The sequence below is a fragment of the Denticeps clupeoides genome, chromosome 16 (assembly GCF_900700375.1).
Source record: "Denticeps clupeoides chromosome 16, fDenClu1.1, whole genome shotgun sequence".
Classification (NCBI taxonomy): Eukaryota; Metazoa; Chordata; class Actinopteri; order Clupeiformes; family Denticipitidae; genus Denticeps; species Denticeps clupeoides.
Genome location: NC_041722.1, coordinates 4,064,531 through 4,084,597, shown reverse-complemented (window position 1 = coordinate 4,084,597; position 20,067 = coordinate 4,064,531). Strand labels below are relative to the sequence as shown.

The window sequence follows — 20,067 nt, the reverse complement described above, 5'->3', positions numbered from 1 at the left end:
TTATTAAAGCATTTGTTAAATAGGAATGTTTGCCATTTTTATTATGAGCCGGCTTTCTAAAAGTCCATCCCCTTGGCCACACGTGTGTGTAGGTGTCAGGAGAACACCAGTAATGAATTAGTGAGCATACGTCGTAACTTACATGTCTGGAGAATGTCTGGCCTCATTAAATATCTATGTGTGTAATAAAACATTCATATCCTGGCTGACAGTGATACTTTTCCCTGGCATGTTCAGCTCCTCACGGTTGGATCCATAAATTCTGTTTCCAGGAGGAGCACCGGAGCGGCGTGATGGACGTGTGCGGTGCTCTCTGTGGTGAGAAGGGGTGGCGGGAGGTGCATGGAAGCTCTGCGAGTGCAGATGCCGGGAGCAGCCGCATGCATGCCCCATCGCCACATCATCATGTGAGATGAGGCGAAGCCATAGCAACCACAGACTTCAACACATTCCAATGCGTACGGCCCCGCCGTGGCAGCTACGCGTACAGAGGGCCATTATGCTAGTCACTTCAGTGCACTAATCATATCACTTACAGCAAATACAGCCATTATACCCCTGCCATGCTGTTTACCTGCGATAGCACCCGGTCTGCATAGTCAACAGAAACCCAAAGTGACTGATCTCCCTCAGCTCTTCCGGGGTATTCCAGCAGATGTTTCAGGCATCGGCATTTAATTTACACGTTTGCTTGCTCTTTCGGCGGGCATGGCTCTCTCTTATGCTGTCGGCCCTCATTCAACGCATCTCTTTTCAGACTGATGCATGCAAGGGGACACCAGTGCCTCAGTGGGATGAGGAATGACTGGCCTGACTCAAGGGGAAAATTTGCCTGTTATGGATCTAAACGAACGTGTGAGACTAAGCCTCATCATTTGATGCGTTTTAATGAATCAAAAGTGACATTACTGGATGGATAGTTAAGGCTACTACTCACACATAATGCTAAGCACCCAGTTAAGGTTAGGTCAAAGGTAGGGCATAAGGTGAATTTTTGAATTTCTTGATTGTGTGTATTCATTTGTAAAAATGAACATGCCCCTGCCCTATTACAATGAAAAGAGCACTGAAAAGATTTTCTCTGTTGTTGTAGTTCACATAGTACTGATCATATTGTACGTGCTCACGCTTTTTAGTAGAGGTGCGCATCTTCAGTTGTTTCTAAGGGTTCCAATTATTAACCCATGTCAGTGAAAGTGATTGTTTTGTCATTATGATACACAGGGCATGGCACATGGTGACAAAATGATGTGTGTCCCCTGCATTTAACCATCACCCTTAGTGATATGTGTGGGGATGGTACCTTGCTCAAAGGGATCTCAGTGTAACCTTGATGGTTCAGGATTTGAACCCGCAACCCTTCAGTTACAAGTCCGCCTCCCACCACTGAAAATAAATTCACCATTTTTTTCAGTTAATACAAACCTTTTACAGAACATACAAAACTGTAAAATATCATAATCCTTTTAAATGTGGTTGAAAGAGTTTAGAAAATATGTACACTGCTTTTATGTCAAACTGCTGCCTGACTGTCTAACTGTGAGATTTTAGTGCATGAATGGCAATAATATTAATCAAAAGACAGCTTTTAAAGAGTTATTGAAATTGGAGCGCACACAAAACACACACATTTTCTAATTGGTAAAACACATTGCTCAGCAAAGCTGTCAAATTGGGAACTACACTGAGTAACAGTACACAATGTCCAGCATAAGCAATGCAAGCCATCTTACCCAACTGATTAGCTTGTTTTAATCCATTTTAATTAATAAACTCTTTCTGCGCTATTTCAGAATTGTACATTTTTGCATTGAGATTTTAAAACATCTTTACCAAAACATTACAAACCATTTGAATCCTAATGGGAATTGGCCTAAGTGAAGAAGCTGACATGCCATTAACCACATGGCCACAACAAATCAGCAGGTAATAAAAATACTGTGACCGCAGTTATTCCATTATCTCATGCTACTCTAGCCCAGCATTTGTGGGTTAGAAAATCCAGTTCCTTGCAGCTGCAGCTCTCCTCCTCACCTATGAAATCCGTTTCTCACTCTTTTCATTGGTGGCCAGATAAGCCCATTGGAAAGAGGGTCAGGAGATGCCGTAATAAGTAGAACAGAAGGTACACTCTTTCACGATTAAACTTGCAATTAAAAAAACGGACTCCCTCCGGGCAGGAGAGGCTGTGGACGAAGAGGGGCTACGCTGCCTAGTGACTATCAGACTGAAGTTGAACTCGTGCAATTAATTTCCTGGATGGTTAGCGATCTGGTATTTATAATTTTGCGATAATGGTTGGCTGTAATTACTTTTTACCCTTTACTTTGCTAATTACTTCAGGAACACCACTGCAGCAATGGCTGTCGAGTGCTTTTACTACATCAGAAAGACTTTGATGTGCCATCGGGCAAATTTATCAATAAAGTGCATGTCATATGCCACATGCTGTTACATAATGACACATGAAAAGGAGGTCTTATTTGCACGCATTGCGTTGAAATGTCCCGTAGACTTGCGAGTGTTCGGCCAGCTCATCACACCCTTGCTGCAGTGAAGTCCTCTAACTGAGAGAAAAATCCGACTACAACGCTGGAAAACCTTCTGTTAAATTAGCCATCATCAGGAGTACAAAAAAAAGTGGCAAAGCTAAAAATAAAAGTGCGATCGGGTCGGGAGATGCTGGGAATGGCGCCGTTTTTTTGGACGGGGAGGGTCACACCGGCGGCCCCCAGTGTGTGGAGCCTCGGCGCATGGCTTTCTGCAGTGCTTCGGAAGCATGCCGGGTTATTTTAGCGGCCGTGACACATGCTCCTGACGGGAAAGGGTAGGTGGGTGGGTGAGGAACGCCGAGTGGTGGAGGGACGGGAGAGGGATGATGGGAGAGGTGGCGTGCTCTCGGTCTGTTGCCCGTTTTGGCGATGCCGGTGCACAGAGGCCCGTTCACACACCTTACAGAAGGACACAGCCCCCTCCTCCTGCCGCACACAGCAAAGAAGAGTGGGAGGCAGAAACAGAGACCACAAGAGACAGGCGCGCGTCACATTTTACATGTAAATGAGGGAGAGAGAGAGACAGTCAGATATACGGCTGGGGAACAGAGACAGGTCTACACCGCATGCAGCGCTACATCACAGGAGAGGATTACTCGGTGAGAGTTACACACGAGCAGAGGGAGTTAGACAGCGTTAGAGGGGACAACATCCACCCGCTCCCTAAGGCACAGACGGGGGTCACCGGGCGGGTAGCAGCAGAATACCTGTTTTCCTCCCATGGACTCGAACATCTTTTCCAGCTGGACCCGGAGCTGCTGGATGTTGTTGATCAGAATGCAGGGCTAACAGTCAAAAAGAGGAACATGTGTGTCTGATCTGTGGTGACAAACCATCAAAAAACAGTCTTTATTCTGTTTTAATCATAATTCGCTTTCATTATGGCGTAAGTGCGACTGTTTCAGCTTAATAAATGTTGATGATAAAACACACAAATGTACAAAAGACACAATAAAAACCACAGTACACTTTAATAAAAGGCATTTGAATAAAGATCTGATTTAAAACTAGTGGGAACAACTCATTCCAATGCTTGTTGGCCAATACTGCAAAAGCCCTGTCACCTCTGCATTTCAGCTCTGATTTAGGAACTTGGCTGATTTATGTCTTAGGGTCTCAAGTCTTTTTGGTTTGTGTTCTAAATGACATAAGGAATTAATATAAATAATTTTTCATTCATATTAATTGACTTACGCATGCTTATTTTAAAGGTTCAGACTCACTAATAATACATTCTCACACTGACTGTAATATAAAGGATTACCCAGTTTTAAGATTCCATTTAACGACATTGTTCTGAATGTTATATTGAATTATGTAAGGTTTTAATGATTTGTTATGTGGGCCTGTGTAAGATGTAGCCCATCAGGAGTATTTGCTGGTATAACATCACATTTGTTTTCAGTGCCAAGACCAACATAGTCTTTAAAACAATTATTTTTCCCATTTATACTCGGGAAGTCAGCTGACCTCCAAATCACTGACCGGCAATGGCAAGGCGATGCAACAGACTGGCCATAAGATGCCTATCGAGAAAGCCCCAACCTGAGAGCTAATTAAGTGAATTAGCATGACTTGATAAGAGATGATGTGACAGCGCCTCCCGTCTGAGACAGGGCCCGATCTGCGCCTCTGATTTAATGAGGACGTGGATTTTACTGGAGCCAGCAACAGTAAAGCACTGTATAATTGTTCCAGGCTGAGTTATCGGTTACGGAGAAACTATAAAGTCTGATGAGGTATTCTAGAGTAGAAGGACTGACAGACGCAGAGCAAAAAAAGACAAAAGGTAGGACAGAGAGGGGGGAAGAAAAGAAAGAGAGACTGATTGATGTGTGACACGCTTTTAATTAATGGCCAACTGTCATTTTGTCGGCAGACCTGTCACCGCTTCAGAAGAAACATCTGTCTCTTCTTTCTGACGGATGTCCACGGTGTCAAAATTTTAAGATTACAATAAAGCAAACTGCTGTTGAACAAGTAAGCTTCTCTAGCATTCTATCTACTCTGTCAAATAAAGATCAGCTGAAGCCGCGGAAAGAATGAGTTTACGTTGACTGCTACTGAAAACGTGTCATTAGCTGGTTACTGTGACCATTTATTTGGAACAGGGATGCTGGTAAGACTAGATAAAACAAGCATGGTTCAGCAATTTAAAGATTTTAAAAATGGTCACCATGGAAACAAGAGAGTTGCATGCTCCACAAAAGAGAGAGAGAGAAAGAGAGAGAGTTATAATTTATAAAGTATGTGGTCTGGAACAAAGTGTTGGGAAACACACAGGGACGTGCGAGGAAATAAAGGTCACTGTGGGCGCTTACCACTTTCTCTTTGCTCAAATGCAGGCTGAAATCCTTGGATATAATAGCAGCGTACTGCAGGAGGACTTTGTTGATGGTCTGAGGAGACATTTTTGAGGTAAGTGAAACAATTAGCGTCTTTCAATAAAAAGATCTGTTCTAATACATGATGGCTGAGCAATAAAAAACAGACCCTCTGTTAAGAATCCAAGCATCTAAACCCTGTAATAAAACAATCAGCTAAACCTGCACCAGCACCCCATAATTACAGCTTGATTCACCTCATTCACATTCACACACACACACACACACACACAGATTACTTTTACAACTTCATGAATACCGACAACATACAGTCCTGTGAAAAAGTCATTTGGAACAATATAAACACAATATTTTACTTGAGAGAAATAGAGGAACAGTCAGAACTCTCCACATGTCTGTTATTCTGCTGCTGTTCTCTGATCTCCAATCTTGCATGAACATGAGAGATCTAACAGATCTCTACATGTCAACAACATTTCTGAAATCTAGTTAAATTGTTTGTGTGTTTTGCACTTTTAGGAACTATGCCCATGTAACAGCACTGTTGTCTGTCTCACCTTTGCAAATCTGCACATGAAGTGAGCTCGAGCCTGTGGGTTTGGACACTCCAGCTTCTTAATGATCTCGAAGCTCTGATTGAGCTGAGTAAACACGTCCACCACGGAGCAGGAGAACAACGCATGTTCAGATGTCTGCTGGAACTGTGCACACAGAAACACGAGAGAGAGAGAGAGTGAGTGAGTGAGAGAGAGAGAAGAGAAACGACCTCCACCACTGTCACCTCTCATTTGAAAGTGACAGTAAATCACTGCGCAATTGTAATTACTACAGGATTGCTTGGCTCCTTGGCACGTGCACCATCTAATGAACAAAGACTTACCAATGGCAGTAAATGATTTTCCAAGTAGAAATGAGTTGAAACCAATTAATGTACAAATGCAAATCACCCCACGCTGTTTGTTTTCATTACTGGAATCCAGCGCTCAATAAACAGGTAGATTTAAATAAGCATTGCCAACCTGCAACAACTGCATTAATATTCATGTGACTCTATTTGTTAATATGTAATGGCTCTGGATTGCAGGTCTTCATCATTTTAATGCATAGATGGCCTCACAATGGACCTGCGTCAGAGCCTTGCTGAACATTTCATCATGTGCTGAAGAGAGAAAAGAGAACACACAACATACATTACTGACTGCTTTCAATAGCTGTAGGACTTACTCCATCTTTTTTGTCCCTCTCCAGGGCCCCGTTGAGGAAGTCCATGGCCACATCCTCATTCTCATCAAGCCACTGGATGACAAAAGGCTCGAACCACCTGCCAGACAATAAAAAAAGAAATGTCTCACATGTATGTAGTGATTTCGTTTGGATTTATTGATAAATAATGTTATCAATAATGCTAGTTTGTTTCCTCAATGATTAAAAGTCTTTCTTTTGACATTTTTATTCTAACCAAAAAGAAAGATGCTTTTATAAGCACATTAAGTGTTATATTTTCAAATTATCTGGAAAAACAGTGTGAAAATCACCATAAAGTGCAAGATAAGTTAAGTGTCAAGCATGTGCTTTATTAGTAAGTTTTAGAATCAGTTTGTGGGTGTGTTCCATCAACAATGTTGTTGTTTTTTTCTTTTGTGTGTGTGTGTGCATAGGAAGGTTGGAGAAAAAACATCTTAATAAATACACACATGATAGTGTCCATGGTTATGAAATAACCATCCATTCACTCATACTCACTATGCATAATCTAGTCACTCACTCGGTCACTATGCATAATCCACTAATTCACTCAATCACTATTTATAATCCACTCACTCACTCACTATTTATAATCCACTCACTCACTATCCAAAACCCACTTACCTTCTCACTCACTCATTTACTCACTATTCACTATTCATAATCCACCCACTCACTGAGTCACTACTTGCCATAATCCACTCACTCACTCACACCCATTGTGCATAATCCACTCACTAGCTCACTCATTCACTCACTCAAAAAACACTCACTCACTCACTCAAAGTCCACTCACTTACTCACTCACTAACTCTCTCTCACTCACACACTCATTAGTCATAATCCATTTACTCACTCAGTCACATTCACTCACTCCCTATCCATAACCCACTAACTCAGTCACTCACCCCCAATCCATAATCCAGTCAATTTCTCACTCACTTACTCACTCACTCTCTGTCCATTACTCACACACTCTTCATATTCACTTTCAGGGTCAAGGGTATCAGAGCCCATGCCAGAATATTAGATGCAGGGTGGGCATTGCAGGGTGCACACATCATGCACTCACACCTGTGGCCAATTTAGTGTCCCCAATGTACATGCTTTATTGCAGCACAAGGAAACTGGAAAACCCAGAGAAGACCTGAGCCAACATGGGGAGAGCAAGAAAACTCTGCATGTACAAATCCAGAGCTGGAATTCAAACCCACAACCTCTATGGTGTGAGACCACAGTGCTACCTGCTATACCTCTTTATAGTTACAGCACAATTCAAATGTAGAGAGAGGCAGTGTCACAGTCTTTGTCTTGTGCTTGACTGCTTCAGATGTTATAATTTGTATGAATTTATCCTTTGCCTGTGGTTTGTGTGTGCATGTTTCGTTTGTTTTATTAAAACCTGTTATGTGTAAGTGAATTGAATGTGTCCTTTTCGCAGCCATGTATTTTTGAGAGGCAGGTAACCCTCTGTGATTTGTTTTGCTGAAAAACCTACACGTGTCCCATTCAATTTGACCATACTGATGAACAGACTGAGTTATTCCCTTTCGGAAAAGGCTATCAATAATAATCTTTACTCACACAACAGGGAAACCGTTCATCTTCCTTTTCCTCACCGTCTCTCAAATCTGTACATGCTTTACAGAAAAAATATTCACTTAGTCTCGATTTGCCCGCTGCTTTTGCCTTTCTTGTGCAAGCTGATTTTGGGCTGTTCTACATTTACATTTACATTACATTTACAGCATTTATCAGACGCCCTTATCCAGAGCGACTTACAATCAGTAGTTACAGGGACAGTCTCCCTGGAGCAACTTAGGGTTAAGTGTCTTGCTCAGGGACACAATGATAGTAAGTGGGATTTTAACCTGGGTCTTCTTGTTCATAGGCGAGTGTGTTACCCACTAGGCTAGGCTACTAACACCCTAATGTGACTGTACAGGCTACACCTCATTATAACACCTAAAGTATGTTTGGGCCTCAGATCACAAACAATATGCATAGGCTGCATACACAGACAACTGCCAGCGCTTGCAATAACAACATGCAGTCTAGTCCATTAAAATGGAAATCAAGTATTTAAGTTCACATTTAAGATAAGAATTAGAACAACTAACCAAGCCCCTCTTAAACCTTAGTATTTAAGCATAGTCATATTGCCCAGGCAAAATATATACTCTCAGCTTGAGACAATTGTCAGTTGATGGCTTAGCTGTATTGACAGTGTTGTCAAAAGTGTAAGAGGCGGAAAGAACACATAACATCAGACACCATCATGAGCAAGGCATGGTAATCAATACATCAATCAATCTGATTGAAGAGAAAGTGGGGGGAGAAGGTGGGTATATAAAACTCAATAGATGAAACATAAATAGCTGCAATTTATTGTCAAAATTGGTGATAAGACAAATAACAAGAATTAGCTTTCCATAAAGAGATATGTAGTTATTTTAGGACACTGACTGTAATCCCACTATGTCATATATAGTTTTACATATGTGTGGTAATGCAATACTAATAATATTCACAATGTCATTAGAGACTCTTGGCTCAAGCACCCACAAATTCTCTCCAAGCCGAATGGCATAAGGATCTCTAGCAGCGAGATGAATGATATCTAATGGTGTCAGAGAGCGGCCATGCACCATCCATTGCCTCTGGGAAAATCAATTCTTTTCAAGGTGTTGTTTGAGTGACAGGGAGGCACATTGCTTGCCACACTGTCCTGGCTGTCATTCTGTTCCGCACGCCCTCATAATTCAGACTAATGGATTGGATGCTATTTCACCACTAACAGGGCCGTATGGAAGGCAGATGTGTTTCTGCAAGTGTATAACAAATATACGACCTGTAATGCAGAAAGGATTATAAGCCTTTGGTCACTCTGAGACAAGCTTATAAGAAGCAATAAGTGCAGCAACCAATGAAAAAGGGGGAGGTGTATAATAATGGCATCATTTGTGATCTTACTGCACATCTAAGTAATTAGCTCACAAAACTAGCCAAACAACAAACATGTGGTGCACATGCATAACTCAAGAAGAGAAATATGTAATATTATAATAATATTTCTGGGTGTGTCCATGTTTTTACATTATCCAGAGTGACTTACAATCAGTAGTTACAGAGACAATCCGCCCCTGGAGCAACTTAGGGTTATGTGTTTTGCTCAGGGACACAATGGTAGAAGTGGGATTTGAACCTGAACCTACCATTCCTAGACACTTTCTGTATGGATTGACATAAGGCTTGCGGTCCATGGGACGTGCGCAATTCCCAACTTTTCAACTTTTTCGGACATTGAGGCATGACAGGCGGGGAACATAGATGTGCATATGGCTTGCATCGGTCTGACTTATGGATCACATGCCATTTTGAAAAAAATGTCAATGGGGAAAAATTATATTTTTTCTGAATCTGAATACCATGTAAAAAACTAAAATTATTTGCAAGTATGTTTTTTGTTTGTATCATTTGATACTTCAGGCATTACACATTACAACTGTATATTTTGTATCATATTTGGCAATAACAAACGTAATCATGCTCTGCACTGAGAGTCCAATTCCTATCTCTCCACATTGGCATCTGTCTCTACAAGCCCCCCTATGGCACTCAAATTGCCATCAAATGAACTTCCACTAAGTCATCTATAAATTAGCCTTCGCATATATTTAATGTTAAATAGACCCATATTTTTTGGTGAGATGTGTACGCCACCGCAAAATGATGACAGATCCATCCTGGCCACCCCACCGAAAATCTCCTGGCTCAGCCACTGTATAGCCATACTGTAAACTGTAACTAGAGGCTCCGTTATAGGTGGAGGCCTTTTACAACCAGTACAGGTGAGTGGATACTTACAAAGAATACTCAGGTGGGATTCCCTTGAAGGCAGGTAGATCGCGGACGTACTCATTGTAAAACCACTTGACTTTGAAGTGCAAATTCATGTACTCTGTGCTCTTGCATAGGCGATGCTTGTCGTGCTCTGCAAGGTAAAATGGATACAAACACAGAACCACAAAATTGTTATGCAGTGAATTGTTAAGACATGGCATTACACTCAAGACCCCATAATCTCATATTATTGAAATGCGTTTTATGTCCAGCTAAATTCAAAAGCAGGTCTTCATAACCTCAGTAGCCTGATATTGCCTGTTAATTGCCAAGTATATTCGAGATTCCGCTCCATTCAGCTCCATTCTGTTTGCCAGGCTTGGGTCTATACTTGAACTTTCACACAGATTCTCCAATCAGTCTCTATCTGGGCAAATTGACAACTCATTCCATGCACCAAACAATTAAGTAGCAGCGCACAGCACTAAGTCGATATGGTAGTGAGGGGGGAGGTCTTCAGACCTTCTCATAAGTGCAACGAGTGGGAAAAAAGACCAAGTTGTGTGAATGCTGAACGATATATCAATTTGCCTCTTTGGGTTTCCAGGCAGAAATCGACAAAAGCAGGCAATCTCAGAGCCTCGCCTACACACTCCCTGCTTGAAACCCTGACCTTAGCAGCAGATGTACACCCAAATGTAACCCGACTAGTGACTTAATGAAAGCTGGATTGGATGAAGGCTGCAGTCAAATGCATCCACCTGGCCCAACCGCTACACCCCATCTCCACTCGACAGAGGTAGGAACACGAGGATGCGTGCTGACAGGGGGTTGGGGGAGAAAAATAAATACATTAAAGAAATCACTTAACCCCGTATCCACTGTACTGACTGCCAGGGAGAGGAGGACAATAGAGCGAGATGTAGATAAAGAAAGAAAGAAAGTACATACATGTTTATGTCAGCATGGGAGGAAGGAGCTACAGTTTGCTTTCTTTGAATTTAAGAAGCCTGGAAGGTTGCTCAGTCAGCAGCAGGACACTGTGAAATTTTGTCACCGTCTCTTCCGTGCACAGAATTGTACCCTAGATATCCAGCCTGGGATCCCCTTAAACTCCCTGGAGTTCTCCTGAGACCACGGCTCAGCATTGAGCTAGTCTCTCTCATATTAATTCTCTATTCCATTCAGAATCACATTTACATTTCTGAGGAAACTGATATGTTTTTTTGCTAGTAACACAAGAACAAGCCTTCTTTCACACAAAAGGAATGAGACTGTTCATTGTAAAGCAGGAGATGCAAACCTGAACTTTTGTTATTGCTGGATATTAATTTATTAACAATGACACAGTTGATGCTCTTTTCTGAATGTTCTATTGAGAAATATAAGAAAAAATATATAATACATTAAATATATTGCTTTTTAATAGCATTTGATGTTATCAGCTCAACATAATGGGATGCTGCTTATCTATTGCTTGTTTATTGTCAGTCTGCAGCCGTGTCCGGCCCATTATTCAGGGTTGGACATAAGAGAAACGATTTTGCATAATGGCACTCAACATTGCACACACTCGCCATGGACATTAATAGCATCTGCTGTAGCCTACATTAATTATGCTAATAGATAAAAATCAATATTTTTGCAATCGGCATCTCCCCGGACCCATTCTGAACAAATTGACTCAGCATTTCAGAAAAAGACGTAGAAGCTTGTGGAAAACAAATAGCACGGACAGATTTTCAGAATTGCTAACTGCTGACTGGAGTTATCAAAAATCCTATAATATTGTAATATAATAACTGTTTTTCCAGAATTGCTGATTGTCCGTCACTATGGTAAGTAACTTCTCACAGATAATGTCCTTCTTTGTACTTTTGAGCACATATTTGTTCATAATGAAGGAATAAATGTTTAATTTTAATTTATAGCAACATGCACATGCCTCGTTGCACAAAAGCACCACTGACGGTTTCACGGAAAGAATCAGAGCTGTTCAAAGTTATCAACTAAACACAATCACTTGGGGGAACGTCCCCTTGCCTCGAATGCTTGTTATAATGAGTGTGTAGAATCGCAGAGCACATCCCTAGTCCAGGCTGAACTCGGATCAAATATGATCTGCTGTGACGGTGCCACTTCAATATCCTCAGAGATGAGCAGGTGCCTGTGGATGCCCAGGCAGTGCAATGTGGCACACAGGCGTGGGCTGGAGTCTGTGTAGCTGTGAGGATAGAGGTGGGGCTTCCCTTTCCCCCTTCCTCAATGTAGCAGAAAAGCATCCCATTAAATAGTAAAAAATGAAGGGATTTCTTCTGCTGTTTGCTCCTGGATGCGGTCATGTGTGGATGCGGTCTTTTGCATTTTAAAATTTGTCCCCCTAGAGTCTGCTGTGCTGCTTCGTCTTGAGCGTAATCAAGGTTTGACAATGGTAACAATGGACTATGCACCATCCTTGTATAGATTTGTAAGTTTTGTCACGGAAGTGCACACTTCAGGGACAGCAGTGGAAAACGGGAGATGACGTGCCCACTTTACATATCTTTTTCAATCTGATTGATCTGCAGACTCCTCTGGGAAAGCAGAAGTCAAAGAAATTCAATACATTCTGCTTTCTTCAAAGGACAAGGGTGTTCAGTGGCGAACAACACAGACACAAACACACATGCACACAGAAGTAAAAGCCCCAGACAGAAGGGCATTTGATGCTTTGCACAGACAGCCATTTCTGTGTAGCAGAGGGGTATGCATCTGAAGTTTCAATAAAGAACTGGTCTGAGGCATTTAAGGGGAATCTGAAATGATCTGAAGACCGGGGGGAAATGTTGAAAGTGGTTAGGGCATCCTGTCAAAAGTCCACGAAAAAGGTCAGCTTTTCTCCTCCCGTGAGGTGTATTTGTTTTTCCGCTAGTGCTTTACTCGAATTGGATTTATAAATCCACATAGCACTATACAAACGCAAAGCTAGGCTTCTTAACATTTCTTTACATTAGTAAACTAACATTAGAAATAAAGTGCTTGACATTGCAATAGAGCATTGCTGATGAAGCAGGCAGGTGGAGGGATTGTGATGTGACTACAGCAGTGGGTAGAGAGTAGAGCGGATTTATGTGCTGTGCATTTCTAATAACTGAACTGTCATGAAGACACATTTGTGTGCATTGGCTCATAAAGGCGTGCAATTATAAATGAGACCACCTTCTCCATTCAGGCAGTGGTACCTCAGTAATTTTTCCTTTTTTTCCTGGAATGACTATTAGAAAAGCGATGATGACACCTTTCTCGTTTTGATGAGGACTGCCTGACTCTACCAGACTGCGAGGGAGAGAGACAGGACACCTATGGCTCTCGGTGCACCGCTGAGCAGGCATTGAAGGTCTCCCAATGTGTGTTCTGAGTTCTTCATATGAAGAATATTAATGCCATATAGCTCTTTATACTTAATGTATTAACTGTGTATGGCTCATCGCATTGGTTATTATTTTTCTATTTATATGTATTATTGTTGTTGGTTTTATATACCCCAGACTAAACTTGACACCTAAAATCCTATGAAATCTTAGTTAAAAAGAACAATAGAACATTATATATATATATATATATATATACACACACACACACACACACACACACACACACACACACACACACATTTTTAGAACCTGGTACACCGTATTATTGATTATCTAAATAACTCTAAAATCCAAAATGAGAACAAAATTGCCCACAGCTGAATAGATTTTGCTTAATCCGAACTCGTGTCTCATAATCATCATCACAGGAAAGACATAATAACAGATTTTTTTCGGTCATACATTATTTTATCTATAGAAAATCAACACATCCTACATTTATTATGGCCTTTTTAAAATCACATAGGTGTCTGGAAGTATATATTGAAGGAAAAGTTTATATTGGTTACTTTCAAATTATTTATTGAATATTTGTTTATTACAATTGTATTTTAAAGGCAATAGGCCAGTGGAGACCGTGCTTTACAGTGTTTTTATCACAGTGATTTTATCGCTCCCAGCTAGTTTGATAAAATCGCTGTTGCACATGGCCTCTCATGGCTTAGTGCTTTAATCAACACTAAAACACACATGCACAACTGTTGTGGGCCTCCAGTTCACAGCAGCATTTCACTTCAGGGCCTCGAGTCCCAACAAATTTTAACGTTCCGCTTGTAGCTGGCTTAAAAAAAAAAAACAGCATGACCTTTAAAAAAAATCAGCTGATCTAAAATCACTCTCTCTCATGCATACCAAAAACCCTTCCTGGTCTGGGTAAGTAGTGTTTAATACATTTAGCATTTAGTCCCATTGCTGGTCCCAGGGGAATGAAAATGTCAAAATCGATCAAAGGGACAGGTGTTTTTTTTTTTTTTGCTGAGAAATGCAAATTGGGTGCAACATTCTGATATCAGGAGACATTAATGAGTGGAGGTGGTCCAGGCCACCATATTAATCCCAGCACAGCAGGAAGGTAATGCCACAAGGTTGTAGCAGATGTCTCTTACATTTGCTTATTGCCCCCAAAAGTGCTGCATTTGTAATTCTGTGGAGCTTCGAATACAGTCACACACATTTTTTTTATCATCTTCCATCTTCTCATCTCATTTTCCCCCTTCCAGGCCTTATCTAAAAACAAAAGAAACAATACCTGTACAAAATCTGTATCCTTCACCAGACTAGAATTCAGCCAGCTTTTCCAAAAGTTACCCGAGCTAAGAGCACAAATCATTCAGACCCAGGAAGAAACACAGACTTCTCAGCAACCCGCTTCAAACAATACCTGAAAGATGGTGGTTACTGGGGAAGAAAAGCCTTGCATGGCGCAGTTCAGGCTCGCTGGAGTTTATCATCCTCTTAGCTCTTTCACATCTCTCCTTCTGCACCTCCTACTCGGAGTCAGACACACAGGACCATCAGAGATCTTCTGTTACCTGACTTCGCCTCAGGCTACAGGCACACAGAGCACTGCTCTCCATGTTATCAAAGCCCAAAGGCCTTCCAGGTTAAATGGGTGGCTTTTTTCATCCCTTCAGGACAGATTGTGGAGAATCCATGGAGATAAAACCCTATAAAGCACTTCCTCCCCAAGCTCTTCATCAGAGCTGACATCAAAGCTTGCGGCTGCGAAGACCAGTGGTGGGCAAAGCGTGGTTTATGGTGTGGCAATAGTGTAGATGTATAGCCTTTATGCACTGGCGACCGTTGACTGTAATTTCCTGCCTGTTGATAGGATTTGGAGCGTGATTTCCAGAAGCAGGTTCCTCAGGGAAGGGGGTGTGACAGCTGTCAGAAGCAGTTATGAGGGTAAGGAGCTCACGCCTACTCGCTGCTAAAGTAGATCCTTCTCTTCTCTGAGCTTCAGCAGCCAGTGAGTGGGCTAAGTCATGCTACGGCAAATCAGAGTGCTATGGATCATATTGAAAATCGCTATTGTCCATAAAATCGGTCAATATACATTCCACAGCAATCATCTGCACTGGGGCAAAAACTGGGACTTTATCGAAGAAGATGATGGTTCATTTCTTTGTGGTTCACTTTTTACCTTATCAACAAAGTTACATCTTACACATGCTCTCCTCTTGCCTACTCAGTGTTAACATGGCTGGTAAAGGTTTGAGGTGGATTCTCATTACTAATAATTACAAAAACCGAGGACACTCTATTATTTCGCTTGATAACTTACTCCGCTACAGGTCACCATGTAGCCACACTTACACCATGTACACCATGCAGTCGCATTTACATTTAAATGTAAGCATTTATCAGACGCCCTTATCCAGAGCGACTTACAATCAGTAATTACAGGGACAGTCCCCCCCTAGAGCAATTTAGGGTTAAGTGTCTTGCTCAGGGACACAATGGCAGTAGGTGGGATTTGAACCTGGGTCTTTTGTTCACAGGCGAGTGTTTTACCCACTAGGCTACTACCACCCTACATACATGTAATATGTTTTTTATGTTTAATATGTTCGCATACATGTAAATGTTTTTTTCCTGCCTTTCCTAAAGGAATCCCTGGCCAAGGTTACAAATGTCCTCGTCCTTTGTAGCACCTAGTGTGACTGGCAGTAGTGAATCATGGGTCTTAAGAGGGCGAGGTGAGTAGTGCCCCAGAGGCTATGAGTCACAATGCTATGTTGGTGCTCACGTTGGGTTTTCCAGAGCCCTAGAACCCACCCCCCCACCCAATGTTGCCCAAGGTTCTCAGTCAAGCCACGCTGCATCTTCCTCCACCCTGCACAGACTGGCCAGCAGGCAGACTGAATAAGAAAACACAAGCCAGCGACACTCTGGAAGTACCTTAGATACAGGCTGACAGCGTTCTCGGTTCCAACATGCATCAAACATGCTTTTTCCTCAGGGCTGGTAGGGAAACATCTTGTGGTGTTACATAAAATGGGCTAAATTTGTAAACACCAAAAAACATAGGCAGACATCTCCTCTCCGCCACTCAGTAGGCTGATGAGTTCAGACAGCGGAGAGAGTCCATGTGACTGGAACCCGAAGCGGAGGCGGATCAGCCGTCTCTCAGCACGCCACCCTGTGTCCGGCATGAGCACCACAGGAAACTCTTTAGCTGCCTGGGAAGCATTTTATATGTTAAGGCTTATTTTAGGTATTAGTATTTTCATATATATTAAATATATATGTATAGAAAGCAGTCATACCAATTTATGCTCCACTTGTGTAGGTGTAACTATCATTAGGAGTGTGCAGAGGTGGAAAAGGTACTGAAAAAATGTAGTAAAGTAAAAGTATATTTACTTTTATTAAATTCTTATCAAATAAAAGAAAAGGTACCATCTAAAAATCTACATGAGTAAAAGTAAAAAAAAAATATACTCAATTTAAAATTTACTTAATTACTTTCAATTACTTGATATAAAAATGACTAGTCATGAATCCAATACAGCACTAGTTGTTTTTATTCAACTTTTAGGCGTTATAATGTAGAAATGATGTTCAGGCCACCCCAAAAAATAGTGAAAATTTTCAACAATTCCTTATTAACAAATTGTTCTTTTTATTCTTTCTATACCAAACATAAATATAGCAGTTGTCTTTACTGATGTTATGTTGCAACCTTATTCCAAAATAGACTAAATTCATTATTTTCCCCTAAGAATTCTACACAACACCTCATAATGACAACATGAAAAAATTTACTTTGGCAAATTTATTAAAAATTAAAAAAACTGAGAAACACGTGTACATACATATTCACAGCCTTTGCCATGAAACTCAAAACTGAGCTCAGTTGCATCCTGTTTCACCTGATCATCATTGAGATATATATGCAGCTTAGTTGGAGTCCAACTGTGGAGAAAACACTTGACTTTACATGATTTGGAAAGACACACACCTGTCTATATAAGGCCCCACAGTCGACAGTTCATGTCAGAGCACAAACCAAGCAAGAAGTCAAAGGAATTGTCTGTAGACCGCCAAGATAGATAGTCTTGAGGCACAAATCTGGGGAAGGTTACAGAAATTCTTCTGCTTTGATGGCCCCAATGAGCACAGTGGCTTTCATCATTCATAAGTAGAAGAAACTCAAAACCACCAGGACTCTTCCTAGAGCTGGCCAACCACCTAAACTGAGCAATCAGGGGAATAGCACATTAGTCAGGGAGGTAACCGGTGGTCACATTGTCAGAGCTCCAGAGTAGACAGTGGAGAAACTTCTAGAAGGACAAGCATCTCTGCAGAAATCCACCAATCAGACCTGTATGGTAAAGTGGCCAGACGGAAGCTACTCCCTAGTAAAAGGCACATGGCAGCCACCTGAAGAACTCTCAGACCATGAGATACAAAACACGCTTGGAGGAAACCAGGCACCAGTCATAACCAGGACAACACCATCCCTACTCTGAAGCATGGTGGTGGATAGAGTCAGGATAGAGAGGAAGAGGACTGAAGAAATGTACAGAGACATCCTGGTTGAAAACCTGCTCAAGAGTGCGCTTGATCTCAGACTGAGGTGATGGTTCATCTTTCATCAGGACAACGACCTGATATCAGCGAGCCAAGATCTCAGCGAGCCAAGATATCAAAGGTGTGGCTTCAGGACAACTCGTCCTTGAGTGGCCCAGCCAGTGCCCAGACACGAATCTGATTGAACATCTCGGGAGACATCTGTGCACTGATATTTCCCATCCTTGAGAGGTGCTGCAAAGTGGAATTGGCAAAACTGGCCAAGGATTGTGGCATCATATTAAAAAGACTTGCGGCTGTAATTGCTGTCCATTTGCATCAACAAAATACTGAGCAAAGGCACATTGTCATTGTGGGGTGTTGTGTGTATAATTCTGAGGGAAAAAATGCATTTAATCCAAGGCTACAACATAATAAAATGTGGAAAAACTGATGCGCTGTGAATACATTCCAGATGCCCTGTATAGGCTATTCTACTTACTGCACATGCTCTCAGGCTGCATGCTGTAAAAGTTTAGGCTACTGACACTCAACATTGACTGTCTTTTCTTTCTGTTTTTTTTTTTTTTTGATTGGCTGATAATTGACCCACACTAGGGCCCACAGTTGATGCCTTGATTCATGGTGAGGCGCTGCTGTTCGCGGTGTGAGAAATATGGTGGGCGCAAATCTGCAGATTTTTTCTTCTGTAGTTCATTTTTTTACTCAGTGACGAGTATATTTCCAAAATAACTTAATTACAAATTACTCACAAAACTTCTCAATTACAGAAACGTGAATAAATGTAATTATTATGAGAATATGGTAGTAGCCTAGTGGGTAACACACTCGCCTAGGAACCAGAAGACCCAGGTTCAAACCCCACTTACTACCATTGCGTCCCCTGTAACTACTGATTGTAAGTCGCTCTGGATAAAGGCGTCTGATGAATGCTGTAAATGTAAATGTAAACCTAACGCTAAATTCAATGTCAGGTGTTGAAACTGCACCAGGACTGTTGGAAATTATTCCCTCAATATCGTTTGTCACCTATGTCAAGCACAATTACAGGGAAGTCTAAACAACAATGCCACGTCTGCTGTGACTTGCCCCACTTTACACAAACGCTGCCCACACCGGCATAATTATGCTTCACGCCTCATGCCTTTTAATTAACACATGTTAGGCATTGAATAAGGTGGTAATGCTCGCTTCCTTTAACAATGCAGCGCCTGCTGAAATCAGTAGCCTCAGTCATATTTATTGCCCTACATGGCTGAGGGCATCAGAGCGAGAAACGGGAAACCCTGAGATCCCTACTCCCCACATCTCAGATCAGACTGAGAGGTTATGGCTGCTCTTTCAAGCATCTGCATTCTGCCCTGTGCATGCCGCCCCTCATTGGGTCTGAGTAAACAGGTCAGCGGGAGCTCCATCCATTTGAAGGAGAAAGGGATGTGGTGACCGCAGCATTTCAGCAATGTCCCACGCTGATGTGCCCGCTAAGAGGAAAAGTCCAGCCCACACAGGAATATTATTCCTCTCCCAAATGTGAATTTAGAAAGCTACTTACGTATTTCACAAATGAATTAAAATGCATACGATTATTCAGAGAAAAAGAAAGAAAGGATTATTTATGCAGCAGGTAATGAGTGACTATATAATCCATTTAATCCGAGTAAAGTGGTCCTGTCATTTGCCGCTGAGGCTGAAGGGACCAGGGGAAGTTCTAATGCGTTGATAAAAAGGTAATTTAGTGGTAGTGGGGATTCATTTTGGAGGTGGCTGGCCACTGCTTTTACATATTACAGTGCATGAATTTATTTCAGGGCTGTTATGTACCAAACATATTTTGATATTAATTGCGTGGAGTGCACTACTGAATATGTCAGAAAAAAATCAACATTTCTACATCCATGCAAGTTTGATTTCCAACTGTCTAAAGACTCAGTTTCATGTGGACTATAATGGGTTATTTCACTCCCAGCCACACGTGTGTGCATGTGTGTGTGTTTGTATGCTGCTGAACCTGTTGAATAAAGGAGATGAGCCCATTTCTGTAAGGTGCCATGCCCAGTGCTTTTCATTGAGACATTATTTCCCTCACATTTCCCTGGCATTTATACCTGCTGTGCTGCGGGTTTGTGTAAACAC

The 20,067-nt window shown here is 41.6% G+C and overlaps 1 protein-coding gene across 3 annotated transcripts in view; it reads right to left on the bottom strand.

Annotated features, from left to right (window-relative positions):
- Positions 1–20,067, bottom strand: part of unc13c (unc-13 homolog C (C. elegans)) — a 103,032-nt gene that overhangs the window by 19,222 nt on the left and 63,743 nt on the right. For 2 of the 3 annotated variants that reach the window (XM_028955969.1, XM_028955970.1), the window contains 6 exons: positions 10,010–10,136; positions 6,122–6,218; positions 5,455–5,598; positions 4,874–4,951; positions 3,260–3,337; positions 2,952–2,978 (listed from right to left, as the gene is read on the bottom strand). In XM_028955969.1, coding sequence (XP_028811802.1) covers positions 2,952–2,978; positions 3,260–3,337; positions 4,874–4,951; positions 5,455–5,598; positions 6,122–6,218; positions 10,010–10,136 — 551 coding nt within the window. The remainder of the gene's footprint in view (positions 1–2,951; positions 2,979–3,259; positions 3,338–4,873; positions 4,952–5,454; positions 5,599–6,121; positions 6,219–10,009; positions 10,137–20,067) is intronic. The other variant, XM_028955971.1, reaches the window with a different exon arrangement.